The sequence below is a fragment of the Peromyscus maniculatus genome, chromosome 1, assembly GCF_049852395.1.
Source record: "Peromyscus maniculatus bairdii isolate BWxNUB_F1_BW_parent chromosome 1, HU_Pman_BW_mat_3.1, whole genome shotgun sequence".
NCBI classification, from domain to species: Eukaryota; Metazoa; Chordata; class Mammalia; order Rodentia; family Cricetidae; genus Peromyscus; species Peromyscus maniculatus.
This window is the reverse complement of record NC_134852.1, coordinates 158,635,070-158,652,677: the sequence shown is the minus strand read 5'-3', so window position 1 is coordinate 158,652,677 and position 17,608 is coordinate 158,635,070. Positions and strand designations below refer to the sequence as shown.

Sequence of the window (17,608 nt, the reverse complement as noted above, 5' to 3'; positions counted from 1 at the left end):
ATTGAGAAGAGCCAGCCCTTTAGCTCCTGAATTCAGGTCTCCTATAAGAGCAGTACACACTCTTATTAAACTGCTGAGGTACGTCACCGCCTAGGTTTTGAGAGCCTACATAACTGGGAGATAGCTCAGCCAGTAAAAACACTTGCTGGATGATCCTGACAACCTGAATTCTGTCCTGGCATCCCGGATAAGAAGCTGGGTGCTGTGTTGTGAGTAGTCCACTACTCCTAGAGGGGCATGGGAGGTAGAGACAGAATCTGCTGGAAGCTTAACATCCAACTGGGTTGGAGTATGCCACACTGCAAAACCCTACCTCAACAAGGAAGAAACCTCTCCCAAAAGTTGTCCCCTTGTTTCCACACACACATATTTGATACTGTTTTTTGGTTTTGGATTTTTGCAGTGTAGCCTAGGATGTCCTCAAATGTGTGGTCCTGCCTCATCCTCCTCGAGTGCTGGGATTACAAGCATGAACCTCATGCCTGACTTTTTTTTTTTTTTTTTTTTTTTAAGATTCAGTTAAATACTTATGTGTCACCAGAAATGTCCTCAGATATTTCTGATACATCCTGAGGTCATTGTTGCCTATTGAAAAGCTGAGCCCTGGGCTGCTACTGCATTCAGCAAATGGGCAGGGTGCTGTGGCACTCACTGCCTGTCCTGCTAAGTAGGGCAGGAGTGGGAGAGTCAGGCAGCTATCCTTGGCAACTGAGTAGTCTTGAGGGCCAAAGAAGAAATGTGCAAATGAGACCACTGAAGTAGACTTAAGAGGAAACATTGGCTTCACAAGAGACACTTGGAGAGACTGAAAATACAGAAAAGTGGGGTCCCGGCTGTTTAAGGGGCAGGGAGGCTAAGATATCTTCTACACCTAATTCAAGACCAAATGTTACGAAGGAGGGAAATGACTAGCCTAGGAACTTCGATCTTGCCATAAGGCACCCAAACTGGTAAAAATGCGTCCTTTCTCGCTCCCTCAGGCCTGGCGGCCTGTGTTTTGTAGCCGGTTGGTGAGGCCGAAGGCCAGCGCTGTCCATGGTAACTAGTTTTTGTGGCTTAAAGCTTACATCAGCTCGTTTTCTCATTTCGTCTTGTTTCCAAAACAACTCCGGGAGGGCCGGTATCCCTGCGTGGTACCCCGTGGGGATGGGGTCGAAGCCACCTGGGCCTCGGGACGCCGGTCGCCCACAGATAATGAGGCACTAAGGCCGAGTCCTCCAGCCAGACCCTTGCTCAGGCTCCCGCCCCTCGACGCGGGAAGCTCCTCCCCCAGAAGGCCGGCGAACCGCCACTTCCTCGGCGTCCAATGAAATGCAGCCAGGGGCGGGACAAGTGAAGCTGGTAGCCAATCAAGATGGCCAAGGCGGGGCTGCTGAGGGGCCGGGCCGCGGTTTTCCCAGCCTGGAGAGAGCCGGGCGCAGGTCCCTGTTGTGCGCGCGCCCGCCGCCCGTGCAGCGCCTCGGAGCGCTCTGCCCTGGGGGTCGCGGCGCCCGTACCTCTCTGCTTCTGCTGTAGCCTAGCACACCGGGGCCCGGGAGCCGGGTTGGGGCAGGGACGGGAGCCGAGGGACAGCGCCTGGAGGTGGGTGCGGAGCGGGAGGCCGGGCTGGCGGGCGGGCGGGCTGGGTCGGGCTAGCCGGACTGACCCGGGGTCAAGGCGGGGCGAGCCGGGGCGCAGAGGCCAGCTCTGGGGCTGTCCGCTCCCCACCGCTGCTCCCTGCTCTCTGAGATCCTTGCAGACTACCTCCCATCCGGCGGGGGACTCTCCTCCCCTTTTGCTGCCTGTAGCCTCCTCACCCTGTCGCCCTTTGTCGCCTTGGCCCCGTCATCGCGACCCTGCCCTCCACTTCCCTTCAGGCTGGACTATTGACTAGCCTTACCTCGCCAGCACCAAATTCGACTAGCGCCTTCCGACCCCATCCCTCCGGCCTTGTCGTCTGGACCACCTCACCTGTTCACCTCAACTCTGTCCATTCAGTCAACCACCCGCCTCCATTCAACATCCCCATCGAAATTCAACCCAGGCCCTCCTCCCCATCTGCTCTCAGGGGTTCCTCCCTGGCCACCCTGAATGTCCTGCCTCACGCAGCCCTAGCCCCAGACCTCTCTGGCATGGCTCCTTTGTTGCCTCTACAGCTGTCCCTGACATCCAGTCAGCCTTCTGCCCCATCAATGCCAAACCCCAGCCCAGAATTCCCTCTGCCTCTGACCAGAGACACCCTTCCAGCTCTGCTCTGGCCGTCTTTAGGATGGGGCCTAGCCTTCTCCCTCAGCCTGACCATCATCTCCTTCCTCATCCAGCTGGTCTGGTCTCCCCTGGCCTTCTGCATTCCGCAGACTACCCTGTTCTCTTCTATCCCGCCTACCCTCAGCCTGCGGCACCCTCTCCACCTTTTCTTCCTCAGCAGGTGCCCTGGCAGAGTCATGGAGCTGAGCACAAAAAAGAAGCTTCACGCCCTGTCCCTGGCCGAGAAAATCCAGGTGCTGGAACTCCTGGATGAGTCCAAAATGTCCCAGTCAGAGGTGGCCCGGCGCTTCCAGGTCTCGCAGCCCCAGATCTCGCGGATCTGCAAGAATAAGGAGAAGCTGCTGGCAGACTGGTGTAGCGGTACAGCCAACCACGAGCGCAAGCGGAAGCGCGAGTCCAAATACAGCGGGATCGACGAGGCTCTACTCTGCTGGTACCACATTGCCCGAGCCAAGGCCTGGGACGTAACAGGGCCCATGCTGCTCCACAAGGCCAAGGAGCTGGCCGATATTATGGGCCAGGATTTCGTGCCCAGCATTGGCTGGCTGGTCCGCTGGAAACGCCGAAACAATGTGGGCTTTGGCGCTCGCCAGGTCCTTGTCCCTCTGTTCCCTCCCGAACCACCTCCCCCTGGGCTTCCATCCCAGGCCCAGCCACCTCTCTCCCTTAAAGACTTCTCACCAGAAGACGTTTTTGGCTGTGCCGAAGTGCCCTTGTTGTATCGGGCAGTGCCCGGCAGAGTGTTTGCCTGCGATCGGTTGCAGGTACTGCTGTGTGCCAACAGCAGGGGCACAGAAAAACGAAGGGCATTTGTGGGTGGGCTCGAGGCTGCCCCGAGATGCTTCTTTGGGGTCAACAGTGAGGCACTACCTGCCTCTTATCACCCTGATCTAGCCATCCCCTGGTCAGAGTGGTTGGCACAGTTTGACCAGGACATGGGACAGCAGGGCCGACGGGTAGCCTTGCTTCTGGCTGCCGGGGTGGCGGAGGAATGGGCCAGCCTTCCTGGACTCCACCACGTGCGACTCCTGCCTCTCTCGGCCTCCAGCACCACGCCTTCCCTGCCTGGCTCTGTGGTTTGGGCCTTTAAGGCCCATTACCGTCACCGTCTGCTGAGCAAACTGGCGGCCATGCAGAGTGGGGGAGAGGGCGCCGCAGTGGCTGAAGCCAGGGCCAGCATCACGGTGTTAGATGCCCTGCATATGGTGGCAGCAGCTTGGGCCAAGGTGCCTCCTCAGCTCATCTGGAGCAGCTTCGTTCAGGAAGGGCTCGCTCCAGGCGAGACACCGCCGTCTCTGGACAAAGACACAGAGACGTCTCCAGTCCCCAGTGGGCTGGCTCAGGAGGAGTTTTCCCGCTTTGTGGACCTGGAGGATGAGGACCCGGGGCCTAGAGTATGCAAAGAGGAGGAAGCTGGCACTGAAGATAACGGGAGGAAAGAGGACGGCTTTGAGTCCCTGCCCACCAAAGCTGATGCCCTGAGGGCACTGTGCACCTTGAGGAGGTGGCTTGAATGTAACGGCGCCTCTCCAGAGCTCTTTGAAAAATTCTACGATTGTGAGGTGGAGGTGGAGCGGCTCTGCGGTCTGTGAGGAAGCATGGCAGCCTGCAGGATCGCCCTCTCCTGTTTCCCATGGAAACGCCTCTCCAGAGGCAGACTGGCTCTTTCCTGTGGAAATACCGGGTGGAGGGTGTAGAGGGAAGGGAGTTGGGACTGGAGGTCTGAAGTCAGGGTAACAGTTGTTCAAGCCCAGACCCTGGAGTCTCCAGATGGGGCCTCCCGAGGGGAATCTGGGCTGTGGAGCTTCTCGGAGAGCCCTGGGGGGAGTTAGTCTAGAGAGGCTGGAACCTAGAAAAGTGGACTTCTGACAGGTAGCTCCATCCCTTAAATTTTGTGTCAAAACCAAATCTGCTTCTGGAAATAAAGTTTTAACCAAAAAGAAGGTCAGGGTGTGGGTTTTCTTTTTTCTTTCTTTTTGAAATGGGGTCTCCTGTAGTCTGGCCTTGAACTTGCTGTGTAATGAAGGTGATTTTGAATGTCTTGATCTGCTTGCCTAGAACTCCCAGGGGCCAGGCTGATAGGGATTTGCCACCACAGCCTGACTGATGTGATGGTACTGGGGACTGGGCCCATCCCGGGGCTCTGTGCATACTGAGCCAGTACTGTACCAACTGAGTCACCCCAGTTTCTCATGGTTTGCGTGAGGAAAGCATGAAGTCTTACTATCAGGAGGAGTCCTCACGCATGGACCCTCCTTGTGGGCCACGCTTACGAGAAGGAAAGTTGACACAGACATTTGTTAGCTCTTATCGTTCAGTGCCAGAGGCAGGCCAGGGAAATAAGGTCTGGAATAGTCATTCCTTCATTCATTACAATTTTTCATCCATTTCCTCATCTCACCACAGTTCCTTTCATCAAGGCCTCCTATGTGACAGGATCGCAAAGGTGACATCTTTGCCGAGCAGGACCAGAGAAGCAATGACAGATTTGTGCAGATTTGAACTTTGGCCCCAAAGCTGAGTGAAACCCAGTAGAGGTGAGCTGTTTTTATTTGTGTGGGGGTGTTGTTTCTGTTTTTGAGACAGGATCTCACTCTGTCGACCAGGCTGGCCTTAAAATCCCAGAGATCTACCTGCCTCTGCCTTTGGAGTGTTAGGACAAAAGACATGTACCACCATGCCCAAACCTTGTTTTAAATTTTTTTTTTTTAATTTAATATTTTGTGGCTGGAGAGACAGCCGTGGATGCTGGGAACCGAACTCTTATATTTTTGGTTGTGAGCCTAGCCTTTAACGGCTGAGCCATCTCTCCAGCCCTAAAATTTTATTTACTATTGATGGGGGTGTGCACACACATGCGCGCGCGCGCACACACATACACACACGCACACGCACACGCTGCCACACGTGTATGGAGGCCAGAGGACAACTTTGTGGAGCTGGTTCTCTCACCTTCTGTGGGTCTGGCAATGAGACTCGGGCTTTTGTGGCCAGTGCTTTCACCTACTGCGTCCTCTCACCCCCCAGCGGTGATTTTTGATATGTACATCGCTGGACAGAGAGAAGTGGGAAGGATGGCAGGCCGGAAGGACGAGTGTCGGCCGACTGGGGCTGAGGGGGACCCCTGATATGGAATGTATGGAGGTGAGATGTTCTGAGAGCCCCAGCAAACTGAGCAGCCAGTGGCCCCATCTTAACAGTGGCCGGCTGCGGGTGTTTACAGTGGCCCCTCTGACGGGTCACTTACTGAGGGCCATCTGAGGTCTAGCACTCTGACCAGGTCATTCTTTACACTGGGAACTTGTTTGTATTGGCAGACACCCTGTGGCTCTTATCTAGCTTATCAGTCACTACGGCACCAGGAGCTGGACCGTGTTCCCCTGTGAGTAGAGAGGGCAGCCTGGGAAGGACAATACACTAGTGTGACATGTAAGAGAACAGTGTAGATCAGGTCATTCATTCATTCAGTATTAGGATTCATTCACTGAGTCCTTTTGCTTTTGTCTTTTTAACATTTGGGAGGTTGCCTGACACAGGGCACTCAGTCCCAGCACTCAGGAGGCAGAGGCAGGTGGATTTTTGTGAGCCAGCCTGGTCTACAAAGTGAACTCACTTTGGACACTCAGGACAGCCAGAACTGTTACACAAAGAAACCCTGCCCTGAAAAACAACAACAGGCCTGGAGGGATGGCTCAGAGGTTAAGAGCACTGGCTGCTCTTCCAGAGGTCCTGAGTTCAATTCCCAGCAACCACATGGTGGCTCACAACCATCTGTAAGGAGATCTGGCGCCCTCTTCTGACTTACAGACAAATGTGCAGGCAAAACACTGGATACATAGTAAATAAATAAGTAAATCTTTAAAAAAAGAAACAAAAACAAAAAAATTTGGAGGTTTTGTTAAATTTTTAGATTTATTTATTTTCACATTGGGTACTGCAAACAGTACCCCATAATTCAAGACCTCCAAGTGCCTGGATAGTCATGCAATGGGTGGAAAACTTCCTCAGAAAAATAACTATAAATCATAAAAAACAAACACTGTCCTGTACTTATGATTTCTTCAAGGTCTAGGTATGGTCAACAAACACTAATAAATTCTACTGTTCCCCTAGATACAGCGAGAAACAACTATTACATTCTAATGTTTACCCTGGATCCAATGACTACTGGATTCCCACTACATCTCATAGTGTTCATTTTGTTTCTCTTCTAATTAATACTACTGAAGACCTCTAAGATCCCTGCATCCTTGTGTCTGAACCGGGTTAGCCTCGAGCTTTCAGTCCTGCTCGTGTCCAGAATGGTGGCTTGCAGGTGTGTCCCACTCCGCCCAGCTCTTTGGTTGTTTGGTTGTCCCCTTTTAGTTCCTGTTGTTGTTTGAGGCAGGGTCTCACCATGTAACCCTGGTTGGCCTGGGACTCACACTGTAGACCAGGCTGGCCTCAAACTCACACAGATCCTCCTGCCTCCGCCTCCGGAGTGCTGGGGTTAAAGGCGTGCAACACCTGGCCCCCCAGCTCCTTGTCCAGCTCTTGCTGGCTGTCTTTTTTGGGAAAAATGTCTACTCAGAGGTGGGTGTAACACTCTGTCTCAAAGGGAGAAAGGAGAGAGAGTTATACATTTAGATACTCTGCATATTTTCATCATGTTTGTATTGAGGAAATCATCACCTTTCCGATTAAACCTGTGGAACACTGTATCATGTGTGGCAGCTTACCGCTAGAAAAATGTGTAATTGCTTCTTTTGGACACAAGGGGCCACAAAGGGGACGCAATGTAAGCTTCTGAGAAGCAGGCTCCAGGGAACAGGAGTATGGTTCCCAGTTCTCCTAGGGAGCCAGACCTAACTGTCTGTGGGAGACAGCAATTTTCTTTTCCTTTTGCTGGCTGCTTTTCCAGTTGGCCCTTTTACTGATGGAGCCCCTTGAGGATCTTGACTCAGTTTCTGAGTCTTCGACGCAACTTCCCCATGACCTGAGAACTCAAGGTGTAGCCTTATCTAGCCAAGGACAACCTTGAACTTCTGATCTTCTTGCCTCCACCTACCTACCTTCAGAAACTGAAGTTGGACCCGGCAAGCTGTACTGGAGCAAACCCTGCAGGCGCTTCTGAACCGTAGGCACAGCCCAAGGAAACTGAAAGATGTCTCAAAGGGCCTAGAGCTGAGAAGAGCACATGCAAATGTCCTGTGGTGGGAGAGAGCCAGGTGTGTTTACAAAAGTAGGGTACCACACTCATCAAGAGCAATGTCTAAGGGCCTTCCCTGCCGGGGAAGGAACTCTGAGGAATGAGAAGTCATGAAATAGTAGTAAAGTGACTATTTTATTTATTTGTTTATGGTTTTTGAGACAGGGTTACTCTGTAGCCCTGGCTGTTCTGGAACTCATTTTGTAGACCAGGCTGACCTTGAACTCACAGAGATCTGCCTGTCTCTGCCTCCTGAGGGCTGAGGATTAAAGGCATGTGCCACCACTGCCCAGCTCTCATCCAGTTTTGTTTTGTTTTTTAATATTTTCATTATTACTTTATGTGTATGGGTGTTTTGCTCCCAAATATGGGTATGTACCATGTACATGCAGTGCCCACAGAAACCAGAAGAGGGCACCAGATCCTGCATACCTGGTGTTAACAGACAATTGTGAGCTGCCCTGTGGGTACCAGGATTTGAACCTGGGTCCTCTCGAAGAGCATCCAGTGATCTTAATCACTGAGCCATCTCTCCAGCCCCTCAAGCAGTTTTAAAATCTAATTTAGCAATTGAGATGGATAATAAGACAAATATAAGGAAGGATGTGGGCAAGGCAGAGAGAACCTAGAGAGAAGCCAGTGAGTGCATGGACATGGGGTTGGCAGGTTCAGCAGACATGTGTGTGTGTGTGTGTGTGTGTGTGTGTGTGTGTGTGTGTGTGTGTGTGTGTGTCATGAGCAGAGACAGGAGGGGATCATCAGGCCTTCATCAAATGAAACTTTATTGCATGTATCTATCTGTTCAAGGGACAGGAGTACAGCCTTACCACAAGACTCTCAGATTAATGACTCAGAGTTGCGGAACAGCCAACTACAAAGCACTGTATACAAGGGCTATGGCTGAGGTAGGCAGGAGGGCTGGGGTTCCTGGGGACCCTAGAGACAGAGCTCTGCCTGGGTCTTGGAGGAGAGTAGGCCACTGGAGGGACAATAACTATACCCCACTGGGCACTCTTGGGGCTTGAGGGACCAAAGCAGGAAGTGACCAAGAGAGGGGAGCACTTAGTGAGGCGGGACAGTGGGAGCTAGGGACCTGGGTGTCCCTGAAGGCACTGGAAACCCCTGAGGGATTCTGGACGAAAGTCACTCTCCTGTCCAGGGGGATGAGTTGAACCCCATGGCTGGGTGGTGCCAGGGCAGTGACTGGTCCCTGAGAGTTCCTTCAGAGGGGCAGCTGTGACATGGTGGCCTGGCTGATTCGTATGTCTTGTGCCCCTGCTTCCTGGAAAGAGGTGGACTGGAGGTGGTGGGTCTTGGCGTCTGTACAGGGCCTCGTTCATTGGTTTCTTTCGAGTTGGCTCCTTAACTCTCTGGGTGATGCATGGCACCTCTTGCTTTTGTTCCTGTAAGCTGGGTTCTCTGGCTTGGTTTCCTGTCAGCCATGATCCTGTTGTGGAGCTGCTGGCGTGGCCGGGTCAGGCTCATCTCCACAAGCGCAGCAGGTACTCATAGCTAAGGAAGGTGGCAGCATTGACAGGAAACGCACGGGCACTGTTGAGGGTCATGCCCTTGAAAAAGACCCCTATCCCCTCCTGCCGGAAGCTGCTTGCCATACAGTCCAGCATCCCCCGGTACTTTCTCCCTTTCAGCCCGTCCATCTGCATCCGGGACTTGATCACATCAAAAGGCGTGGCTGTGATCCAGGAGGCTATGCCTGCAAAGCCCCCGGCCACCAGCACTGTGCCTGAGCCTGGGGCAGAGGAAGCCAGGGTGGAGTCAGGCTAGACCAGAGCATCTCCCCAGCCCCTGCTGTACCCCCACCCCACCCCACCCCACTTACTGGGATTCTGGCCTTCTGGTGTGTACTGGCGACACAGCCCTTCATAGGTGACAAAGTACATTCCCAGCGTAGGGGTGTCCCTCAGCACCAGGGCCCAGGATCCTCTGAACAGTCCCTGGGGTCCTTCTTCTCTCAAGATGGAGACTGCACAGTGCACAGGGCCCCGGTACCGGGGTTCAGAGCCCCCTATCTGCATCCTTGGCTCTGTCTGGTTTTGTAGGCGGACTTTGATGAGGTCAAAAGGAGCCAGGCAGTAGGCCTGTGGAGAAAGACATGGAGGGGACTGGGTGGAGCTTAGGCTTGGGAAAATCTGCTTATAATCACAATAGGGCAGAGAGGCTCCCGCCGCCAGCTCCTAGCCTCCCACCGACAGGGCTGGTCTGGCCAAGGCTCTGGGTGCAGTTGAGAACAACCGCCTCCCTTATTATCAGGCCTGATAGGCTCAGCGCTGGCCCCTCCTCCTGAGATTGCAGGCCTGGACTCTCAAGGACAAGTGGGAGTGGGCTCTTGGGCTTCCTGATTCCAGGGAGCAGCAGGACGTGTGTGCAGTGGCTGGGGCTCCATACGGGTTCAGTCTGTAAGGAGAAACAGTAAGGAGCTGGTGCTGCAGGTGAAGGTCACCTCGTTGGCATTGTTCCAAAACAGACCCAACATCGTAGGGTCTCCCTCCCTCCCTTCCCCATCATATCTTTCTGAGGCCCCAGGGCGGCCCTCCCTGCCTCTGACCAAAAAAGCTATTAAGGGTGAGGTGGTCAGTAAGGTGGGATTTGGTAGGCCCCAGAGCCCTGAGACAGCCGGACGCAGATCTAGGGTGGATTGGACAGGGCTGGGAGGAAGTGGAGAGGAGGAGGTCACCGCACTGGTGAGGTGTCAGGGATGTAGCTATGTCAAGCAGCTAGCTGGGCAGGGTGACATACACCTTTAATCTGAGGAGGCACTCAGGAGGCAGAGGCAGAGGCAGGCAGATCTCTGTGAGTTCCAGGCCAGCCTGGTCTACAGAGTGAGTTCCAGGACAGCCAGAGCTACATAGTAAGACTCTGTCTTCAGAAAAATTGAGAAAAGCTACTGAAGCTGAGGTGAGGTTCTAGCTGGGTGTGCTGGGCTCATGCCTGTGACCCCAGAGGCTTCGATGAGAGGACTACAAAGAGTTCAAGGCTAGCCAGAGCTACATAGTGAGTTCCAGGCCAGTGGGGGCTACAGCAGAGTGAAACTTCTGTCTCAATAAACCAGTCATGGGGCTGGAAAGATGGCTCAGTAGTTAAAAGCACTGACTGCTCCTCCAGAGGACCTGGATTCAATCCCCAGCACCCACATGGTGGCTCTGTGTGGCGCCAGGCATGCACATGGTGCACAGACATGCATGCAGGCAAAATACCCATACATAGAACATAATAAATAAATACATTTAAAAACATGTATTAACGGGTTGGGGATTTAGCTCAGTGGTAGAGTGCTTGCCTAGCAAGCACAAGGCCCTGGGTTCGATCCTCAGCTCAAAAAAAAAAAAAAAAAAAAAAAATTATTAAAAAAACAAATGACCAGGGCTGGAGAGGTGACTTAGTGTGTAAGAGTGAATCCTGCTTGCCCAAAGGACCTGAGTCTGGACCCCAGCACCCCTATGGCAGCTCACAGCTGCCTGTAACTCCAGCTCGAGGGGATCATATACCTTCTTCTAGCTTCCATGGGAGAATTTAAATTTAATTTTAGAATTAAAATCTTTTTGTAAAAATCAAAGAAAACTGTTCACGGTGTCACATACTATCATCTGAGTACATAGGCGGTGGAGGCAGGGTCCTGGCTGAAGATGACTTGTCACTGCTGTGTCTGGCTAGAAGCATATGAGCTCTGATGTTCGGCTCTAGACCTGGTTGGTAGTGGAGGCCTGGTGGTTGGCTTTAGCAGGCACAGGCCACACTGCATGCTTCTGCCTTGGTGAAAGGTGGAGCCCCTTTGTAAGACAGGGGGCTGGTGCTCCTCCCAGAGCCTGCCAACAGGGCTGGGCTGAGACTCTCAGGGGGTGGGCGCCTGACCTGGAGCTCCAGAGCTGAAGCAGGGGTGTCTTGTGGGATGGGAACCATGAACCTAAAGGGTTACTAACCAGGGCACTTCAGCCAGGCCACAAGCAATGTTTGTGCCGTCAGAAGCTCCTGCCTCTTCCACTTCCTCACTGCTACATAAGTGACTTCAAAACCCTGTTGACCATGTCCCAAGAGACCCTGGCTTCTAGCAGGTTCCTGGGCCAAGTCACCACTTGTGATCCTAACAGACCCTGGTTCTGCTTTCAGAGACGAGGAGAAAGTAATTCAGAAATGGAACCTGGCAGGACCGAAGTCAGGACACCTTACCAAGGGCCTTAGGCCTCTTACTATTTTTGAGGGGTACAGGCCTCCAGGTTTAAGGAATATGTGGGCATATATCTATATAATAAGGAACATAAAGCTTGGTTTGGTGGCATATGACTATAATTTCAGAATCTGGGGAAAGGTCAAGAGGACTGAGATAAACAAGGTCAGCCTGATCTATATGGTGATTGCAGGCCCTCGAGGGCAACATAGCAAGACCCTGTTTCAAACACACTAAATGGAAGGGGAGCTGGAGAGATGGTTCAGTGGTTAAGAAAACTCACTGCTCTTGCAAAGGACTGGCGTTCCGTTCCCAGCACCCACACAGTAGTTCAAAACCATCTGTAGTAACTTTTGTTCCAGGAGGTCCAGCCCTTCTTCAGGCCTCTGCAGGCATTGCTCACACATGGTGCTCATGTGTATATGTAGGCAAAGCACTCATACACATAAAATAAAATAAAATAGAAATCATTTAAAAAATAAAAGGATGAAGCTAGGGGGTAGTGGCACACACCTTTAGTCCCAGCACACAGATCCACACAGGTGGATCTCTGAGTTTGAGACCAGCCTGGTCTACAAAGCGAGTTCCAGGACAGCCAGGACTACACAGTGAGACCTTGTCTCAAACAAACAAACCCAGAAATCAACAAATAAATAAGTAAAACGGGGGGGGGGGGGGGGAGAGAAGAGAAGAAAGCCAGGACTCTGGGGTCTCTTTAATCATTAACCACTGGAGTGTACACCTTGACTCTGTCCTCTGATCTTGCTCTCTGCCCCATGAAGTATCAGTGGCATCAGGGCAGGTACCCATTAGAGGGTCACCTGGGAGCCCATCTGGAGTGTAGGGTTGAACTGGCACCTGTCCCTTTGTCCTTTCTGCTCAGACACTCCCTAGGCCTGGAAGCTCTTCCAGTCACCACACCCACGGAGCCTGGCCACTACAGTGCTAAGAACAAAGACCAGAACCAATGATGGGAGTGACTCGGTGACTGGCTGACCCTGAGGCCTGTGGCCTGTCACCTCAGGCAAGGTTCAGACACTCTGGTTACCCATGTACTGCAGGCAAAGGCCTGGCTGAGCAGGCAGAGTGGACTAGGACCACCTCAGCATTACTTCAGGGTAAAATCCAGCTCTGCTGGGGATGACAGTTCCTCAGGGTCAAAGGTCATCATGCTGCATAGTCTTCCCACAACTCTGGGGCTATAGACCCTTCTGAAGAGGCAGTGGCTGCTTCTACCTAGCATCTTCTTCATACTGTCTCCCAACTCTCTGCTTTTTGTCTCCATGGCCTTCCACCTCCAGGCCTGCAGCCTGACAAGACGCAACATGGCTAGGTCAATTAGAGCAATGGTTACGAGTACCCCTTAGGAAGGCCTTATCATGTACCGCTGGGAGTCCCAGGTGTGTGTGTGTGTCTGTGTGTGTGTGTGTGTGTGTCTGTGTGTCTGTGTGTGTCTGTGTGTGTAAGGTCCAGATCCATCACTGTGACACCTGAACATGTGTTCACACATGACCCTCTCACCTGCAGGAGGCCCCCAGTACAACCTGCTATGAAGATGTTTGTGTAGCTGGGTGGCTGGGCCCGCCGCTCCTGGTGGGAGGTGGCTGTGAGTGCCAGCAGGGTGTTGCTGTACACGCCAAACAGGACGGAGTTGACCAGGGCCACACTGGCGATGGGGAAGCTCATTCCCTTGAAGAAGCCCAGGACCTGCCGAACAACGTGGTGGGACCGTGAGAGGCATGGCATGGGGGGGGGGGTCCCCATCCCACGTCCAGCTCTGGCCAGGCTTCTGCCCAAGCCCTGTCCCAGGCAGACAAAGCAGGTGGAGGAAGCTGTGAGGACCTCACTCCACTTTTGGGGTGCCAAATGACGGCCAGACAGGAAACAGGCACCACATACTCCAGATGACTCCTACCCCCAAAGAGGTGGGCTACCTACCGACTCATGGCGGTAAGTCTTACGTATGCAGTCCACAATGCCCTGGTACGTGTTCTGGGTCTGTAACCGCACCTGGATGGAAAGTACTGGGCATGTAAGGCAAATGAGCAAGCCAGGGCCGCTCCCACAATGGCAGCCGGGCCGGCCACCCACGCAGCAGACGCTGGCAGGCACACGAGTGAGCCAGCCCAATTAGCTGGTCTCACACCCAGGTTCCAGCCGGACCATCTGCTTTTCTCGTAGCTCGGCTCCACTCACCTTTATAGTGTCAAACGGGTGCCCCAGGACCAAACCCACGGCTCCTGTGGTGACAAGAAGGTGCTTTGAGTAAGGACTGTGCCAAGTCTAAAAGCAAGTCTCTGGTAGAGGACAGGGGGATTCGGGAAGGAGCGGGAAGGCTGGGTATACTCAGACACCCACAACCCGCATTCTTGGGGCTCCACAGGGATTCCAGCTGCCCTGCCCCACCACGCCTGGTACTGGGCCACAAAGGTGCTAGGAAAAAGGAGACAGATGCATGGCCTCACCTGAGGACACACTCACACACCAGGGAAGAGCCACCTGTGGTATAATTCCGTCCCCACCCCTGACTATGGGAGAGGAGGCTCTAAAACAGTGGTTCTCAACCTCTGGGTCGCGACCCCTTTGGGGTAGCATCTCAGATATTTACATTACAGTTCATGACAGTAACACAATTACTATCATGAAGTAGCAACGAAAGTCATTTTAAGGTTGGGGGGTCACCACAGCACGAGGAGGACTGTGTCAAAGGGTCGAAAGCGCCGGGGAGGTTGAGAAGCGTGGCTCTAGGAGTGAGTGAGTGGCTGCGACCCTATCAACCCTATCTGTCGTATCAAGCGCACTTCTGCCTTCCTTTGAGAGTGCTGCGGCCTTGAATGAGAACAGGCCCTGCTGGCCCCTCTTCCTGCCTTCTGCCTGTCACAGTTATCAGTGCGGAGCTGGGAGCCCTTCTTAAAGTCCTGCGGGGGCCCAGGGGAGAGAGCCATCCACGATCTAGTCTTATTCTCCACAGAAAATGCTGCTTCTGGAGCCTGGGGGCAGGGTGCATCACCAGGGCTACGCTCGTGGTGTCCTTTCTCAAGGCCCAGGAGTGCCAGCCATTGCCATGTAAGGCAGGTTTCCAAAGGTGAAGTCAGGACAGCCGGTGAGATCAAAGGTGAATGTGGTCGGGGCACTCACTCTGGTCTGGAGAAGGGGCTTGGGTGAGGTCCCTTGACAGGCCCTTAGTGTTCTCTGGCAGCAAGGCCTGGGGATGCAGAGGTAGTCTCTCCTTGCCTTCTTTCCCCTCTGCCTCCTTGGCCATTCCCAGAAGGCTCTGGGAACAGCTAGCTGCCGGGTGCTCCAGAGGGAAACAACTCCTCTTGACAACCCAGCCTCCCCGGGAAGCAATCCACGCTTTGGGGTGATAGACAGAAAGAAGAAAAATGTCTCACCAGAGATCCAGCCAGCCACAAACTCCTCCACAGGCATTGTATGGGCTCCGGTGGGAACTGTGCTCCAGGCAGGACCGCAGAGAAGACTGTTGCCAGTGAAATCCCCACCCCCTTTCCAAACCCGATAACCTCCCACTAATGTTTAACCCTGGCTGGAGGGTGAGAAGTGGCCCAGTGCCCAGACCTCAGGCAACCATTAGCAAGAGTGAGCCAACTTCAGTGACCCTGAGTCTGCAAGAGGCCTGTGAAGTATGGAATCTCTAGGGGCAGGTTGACAGACCCAGCTAGCCTGAGTCCTGTCCCTGGACAGTGACAACCATCTGTGTGACAGAGGATGACAACTGAGTGCTAGCTTGGTGAGCCTCTCCAAGGCTGCCTTATTGAGCAAGAAGCAAGGTCCCACCTGGCCAGCCAGTCCAGAGCAAATTCCCATTCATTCACAAGGCGCTCAAGCCTCCCTTCCCCTGACAACCGTGAGGCTAGGTGAAGTCAGAATGTGGCCACCAGGTGGCAGGCCCAGGCTACAGTGCCCTGCAGCAGCCACCAGAGCCTAGGGCAGGGTGGAACAAGCCGAAAGTGAGGCCCCTGCCCCCAGAAGTGACTCACCAGGCCCTGAAGCCTGTTTGTCCGCTTTCTCCAGAGTTGTTTACAGTCAGAACCGCAGCCTCCTCTTGCCCAGGGGAAGGAACAATGGGCAGTTGACTGCACAGAGACCCGGGCTACACTGCATCAAAACCAAAATTCTGCTCTCGGGCCTCTGCCTCTGCCTCCAGAGGACCGGGCACGGAGGCCCTCACCAGATGCCAGAGCCTAGATTTTTTTATTTCCTCGTCTCTAAACGGCAACAAACGAATTTCCTTTCTGTAAAAATTAAAAAGGAAGGCTAAATATCCTCTATGCCTTCTGAGCCCTCACAGTTCCCGCCCTTCTCTGACCTCATGTCCTGCTTCCTGCTCCGCTGGAAACAGGCTCTCAGCCTCGAGGCCCTAAAGCCGGCTTGGCTCCCCGTCCTGAACACACTCTCTGTGGACTCCTTCAAGCTGGGGCTGAAACATCACCTTCTCAGTGAGGCCCACCCCCCAGTCATCTCATGGACAACTGAAATCCCCCCCAAGTCTGCACCCCCCCCCCTCCCAGGTCTTCCTCTCCTCATGCTTGTCACTGACTGGTTGTCTGCAGTCTGGGACCTGTGGCTGCTTTATCCACTTACATGCTCAAGGGATTAGAGACTGGCACAGGGCAAACATAATGAGTGCCGATGAATGACGAATGGATGAATGGTGGCCAGAGAATGAGAAAATCCATCAACAGAGAGGTGGACAAAGACTGCGGTACCTGCACACAATGGAGTTTTAAGGTGTAAAGAACAACAAAGTGACATCATCATCATCATGCTAAACAAAATAAGCTGACATCAGAAAGACCATTATCACATTTTCTTTCATGTGTAGAATCTAAAATTAAAAATAAACCAGGCAGACTGGATGGTGGTGGTGGTGAATGCCTTAAATCCCAGCACTGGGAGGCAGAGGCAGGCAGATGTCTGAGTTTGGAGCCAGCCTAGGCTACAGAGTGAGTTCCAGGACAGCCAGGGCTACACAGAGAAACCCTGTCTCAAGGGGGGAAAAAAAAGCAGTAAATACTTTTAATTGTTCCATTTCTCCAGCCCCAATATTCATTCATTTATTTTTATGTGTGTATGTCTGTGTGCCTGAATGTATGTATGTGACCTATCAGTGTGCATGAGCTCTCAGAGGTCAGAAGAGGGTGTCAGATCTTTTAGAAATGCAGTTACAGGCGGTTGTAAGCTACCACACCTGTGCTGGGAACAGAACCCGGGTCCCTCAGTGCTATTAACCAGTGTCAGCCCTCCAGGCCCATTTTTTAAAAAACAATTAAAAGCCGGGCGGTGGTGGCGCACGCCTTTAATCCCAGCACTCGGGAGGCAGAGGCAGGCGGATCTCTGTGAGTTCGAGGCCAGCCTGGGCTACCAAGTGAGTTCCAGGAAAGGCGCAAAGCTACACAGAGAAACCCTGTCTCGAAAAGCCAAAAAAAAAAAAAAAAAAAAAAAAAAAAAAAAAAAAACAATTAATTGCCAGCCTGGTCTACAGAGCGAGATCTAGGACAGGCACCAAAAACTACAAGGAGAAACCCTGTCTCGAAAAAACAAAACAAAGAAAAAACAAATTAATTCATTGTGTGTTTCAGAGACAAATAGTGAGCAAGAGTGTGCACGCCTGTACCACAGCACTCATATAGAAACCAAGGGACAACTTTGGGGAGTAGTTCCCACCTTCCACTTTGTTAAAGCAGGTCTCTCTGGTTTCTGATGCTGCACAGCATGGTCTGCCTGCTTCCAGGTGAGTCTCTCGTCTCCACTGCCCATCTGGCCGTAGAAGTGATTTGACTAGATGCCCGACATCCGGTCAACTTAGGTCGTCTGGAGTGCAGTGAGCACTTTCACTCACCCTCCCATCTCCCCAGCTCCAGAGTCTAGAACGAATGTGTACACACCTCACACATGTGCACACATGCACACACACCACACATGCACATACGCACACACAGAGGACATAAACATAGAAAGAAGGGACACTA

At 52.9% G+C, this 17,608-nt stretch overlaps 2 protein-coding genes across 3 annotated transcripts; one reads left to right on the top strand and one right to left on the bottom strand.

Annotated features, from left to right (window-relative positions):
- The first annotated feature begins 1,426 nt into the window (after window positions 1-1,426).
- Window positions 1,427-6,849, top strand: Tigd3 (tigger transposable element derived 3). 2 transcript variants are annotated; one of them, XM_006980769.4, is made up of 2 exons: window positions 1,427-1,581; window positions 2,408-6,849. In XM_006980769.4, the coding sequence occupies exon 2, from the start codon at window positions 2,424-2,426 to the stop codon at window positions 3,837-3,839; it is 1,416 nt and encodes a 471-aa protein (XP_006980831.2). In that variant the 5' UTR covers window positions 1,427-1,581; window positions 2,408-2,423; the 3' UTR covers window positions 3,840-6,849. The 2 variants fall into 2 exon arrangements, with proteins under 2 accessions (XP_006980831.2, XP_015854599.2); XM_015999113.3 differs by having other exon boundaries at window positions 2,405-6,849.
- A 1,344-nt stretch (window positions 6,850-8,193) lies between these two features.
- On the bottom strand, window positions 8,194-15,939 carry Slc25a45 (solute carrier family 25 member 45). Its single transcript, XM_006980660.4, has 6 exons — window positions 15,011-15,939; window positions 13,815-13,858; window positions 13,557-13,628; window positions 13,140-13,325; window positions 9,276-9,534; window positions 8,194-9,185 (listed from the first exon to the last, which is right to left on the bottom strand). Exons 1-6 carry the CDS (start codon window positions 15,045-15,047, stop codon window positions 8,917-8,919), a joined length of 867 nt encoding a protein of 288 aa, XP_006980722.1. The 5' UTR covers window positions 15,048-15,939; the 3' UTR covers window positions 8,194-8,916.
- Window positions 15,940-17,608: the final 1,669 nt, after the last annotated feature.

Coding starts and splice junctions, on each gene's coding strand:
- Slc25a45 (XM_006980660.4), bottom strand. CDS start 15,047: ATGCCTGTGGAGGAGTTTGTGGCTGGCTGGATCTCTG. Junction 13,859..15,010: donor TGTGGCTGGCTGGATCTCTG/GTGAGACATTTT, acceptor TTGTCACCACAG/GAGCCGTGGGTTTGGTCCTG. Junction 13,629..13,814: donor ACCCGTTTGACACTATAAAG/GTGAGTGGAGCC, acceptor CTTTCCATCCAG/GTGCGGTTACAGACCCAGAA.
- Tigd3 (XM_006980769.4), top strand. CDS start 2,424: ATGGAGCTGAGCACAAAAAAGAAGCTTCACGCCCTGTCCCTGGCCGAG.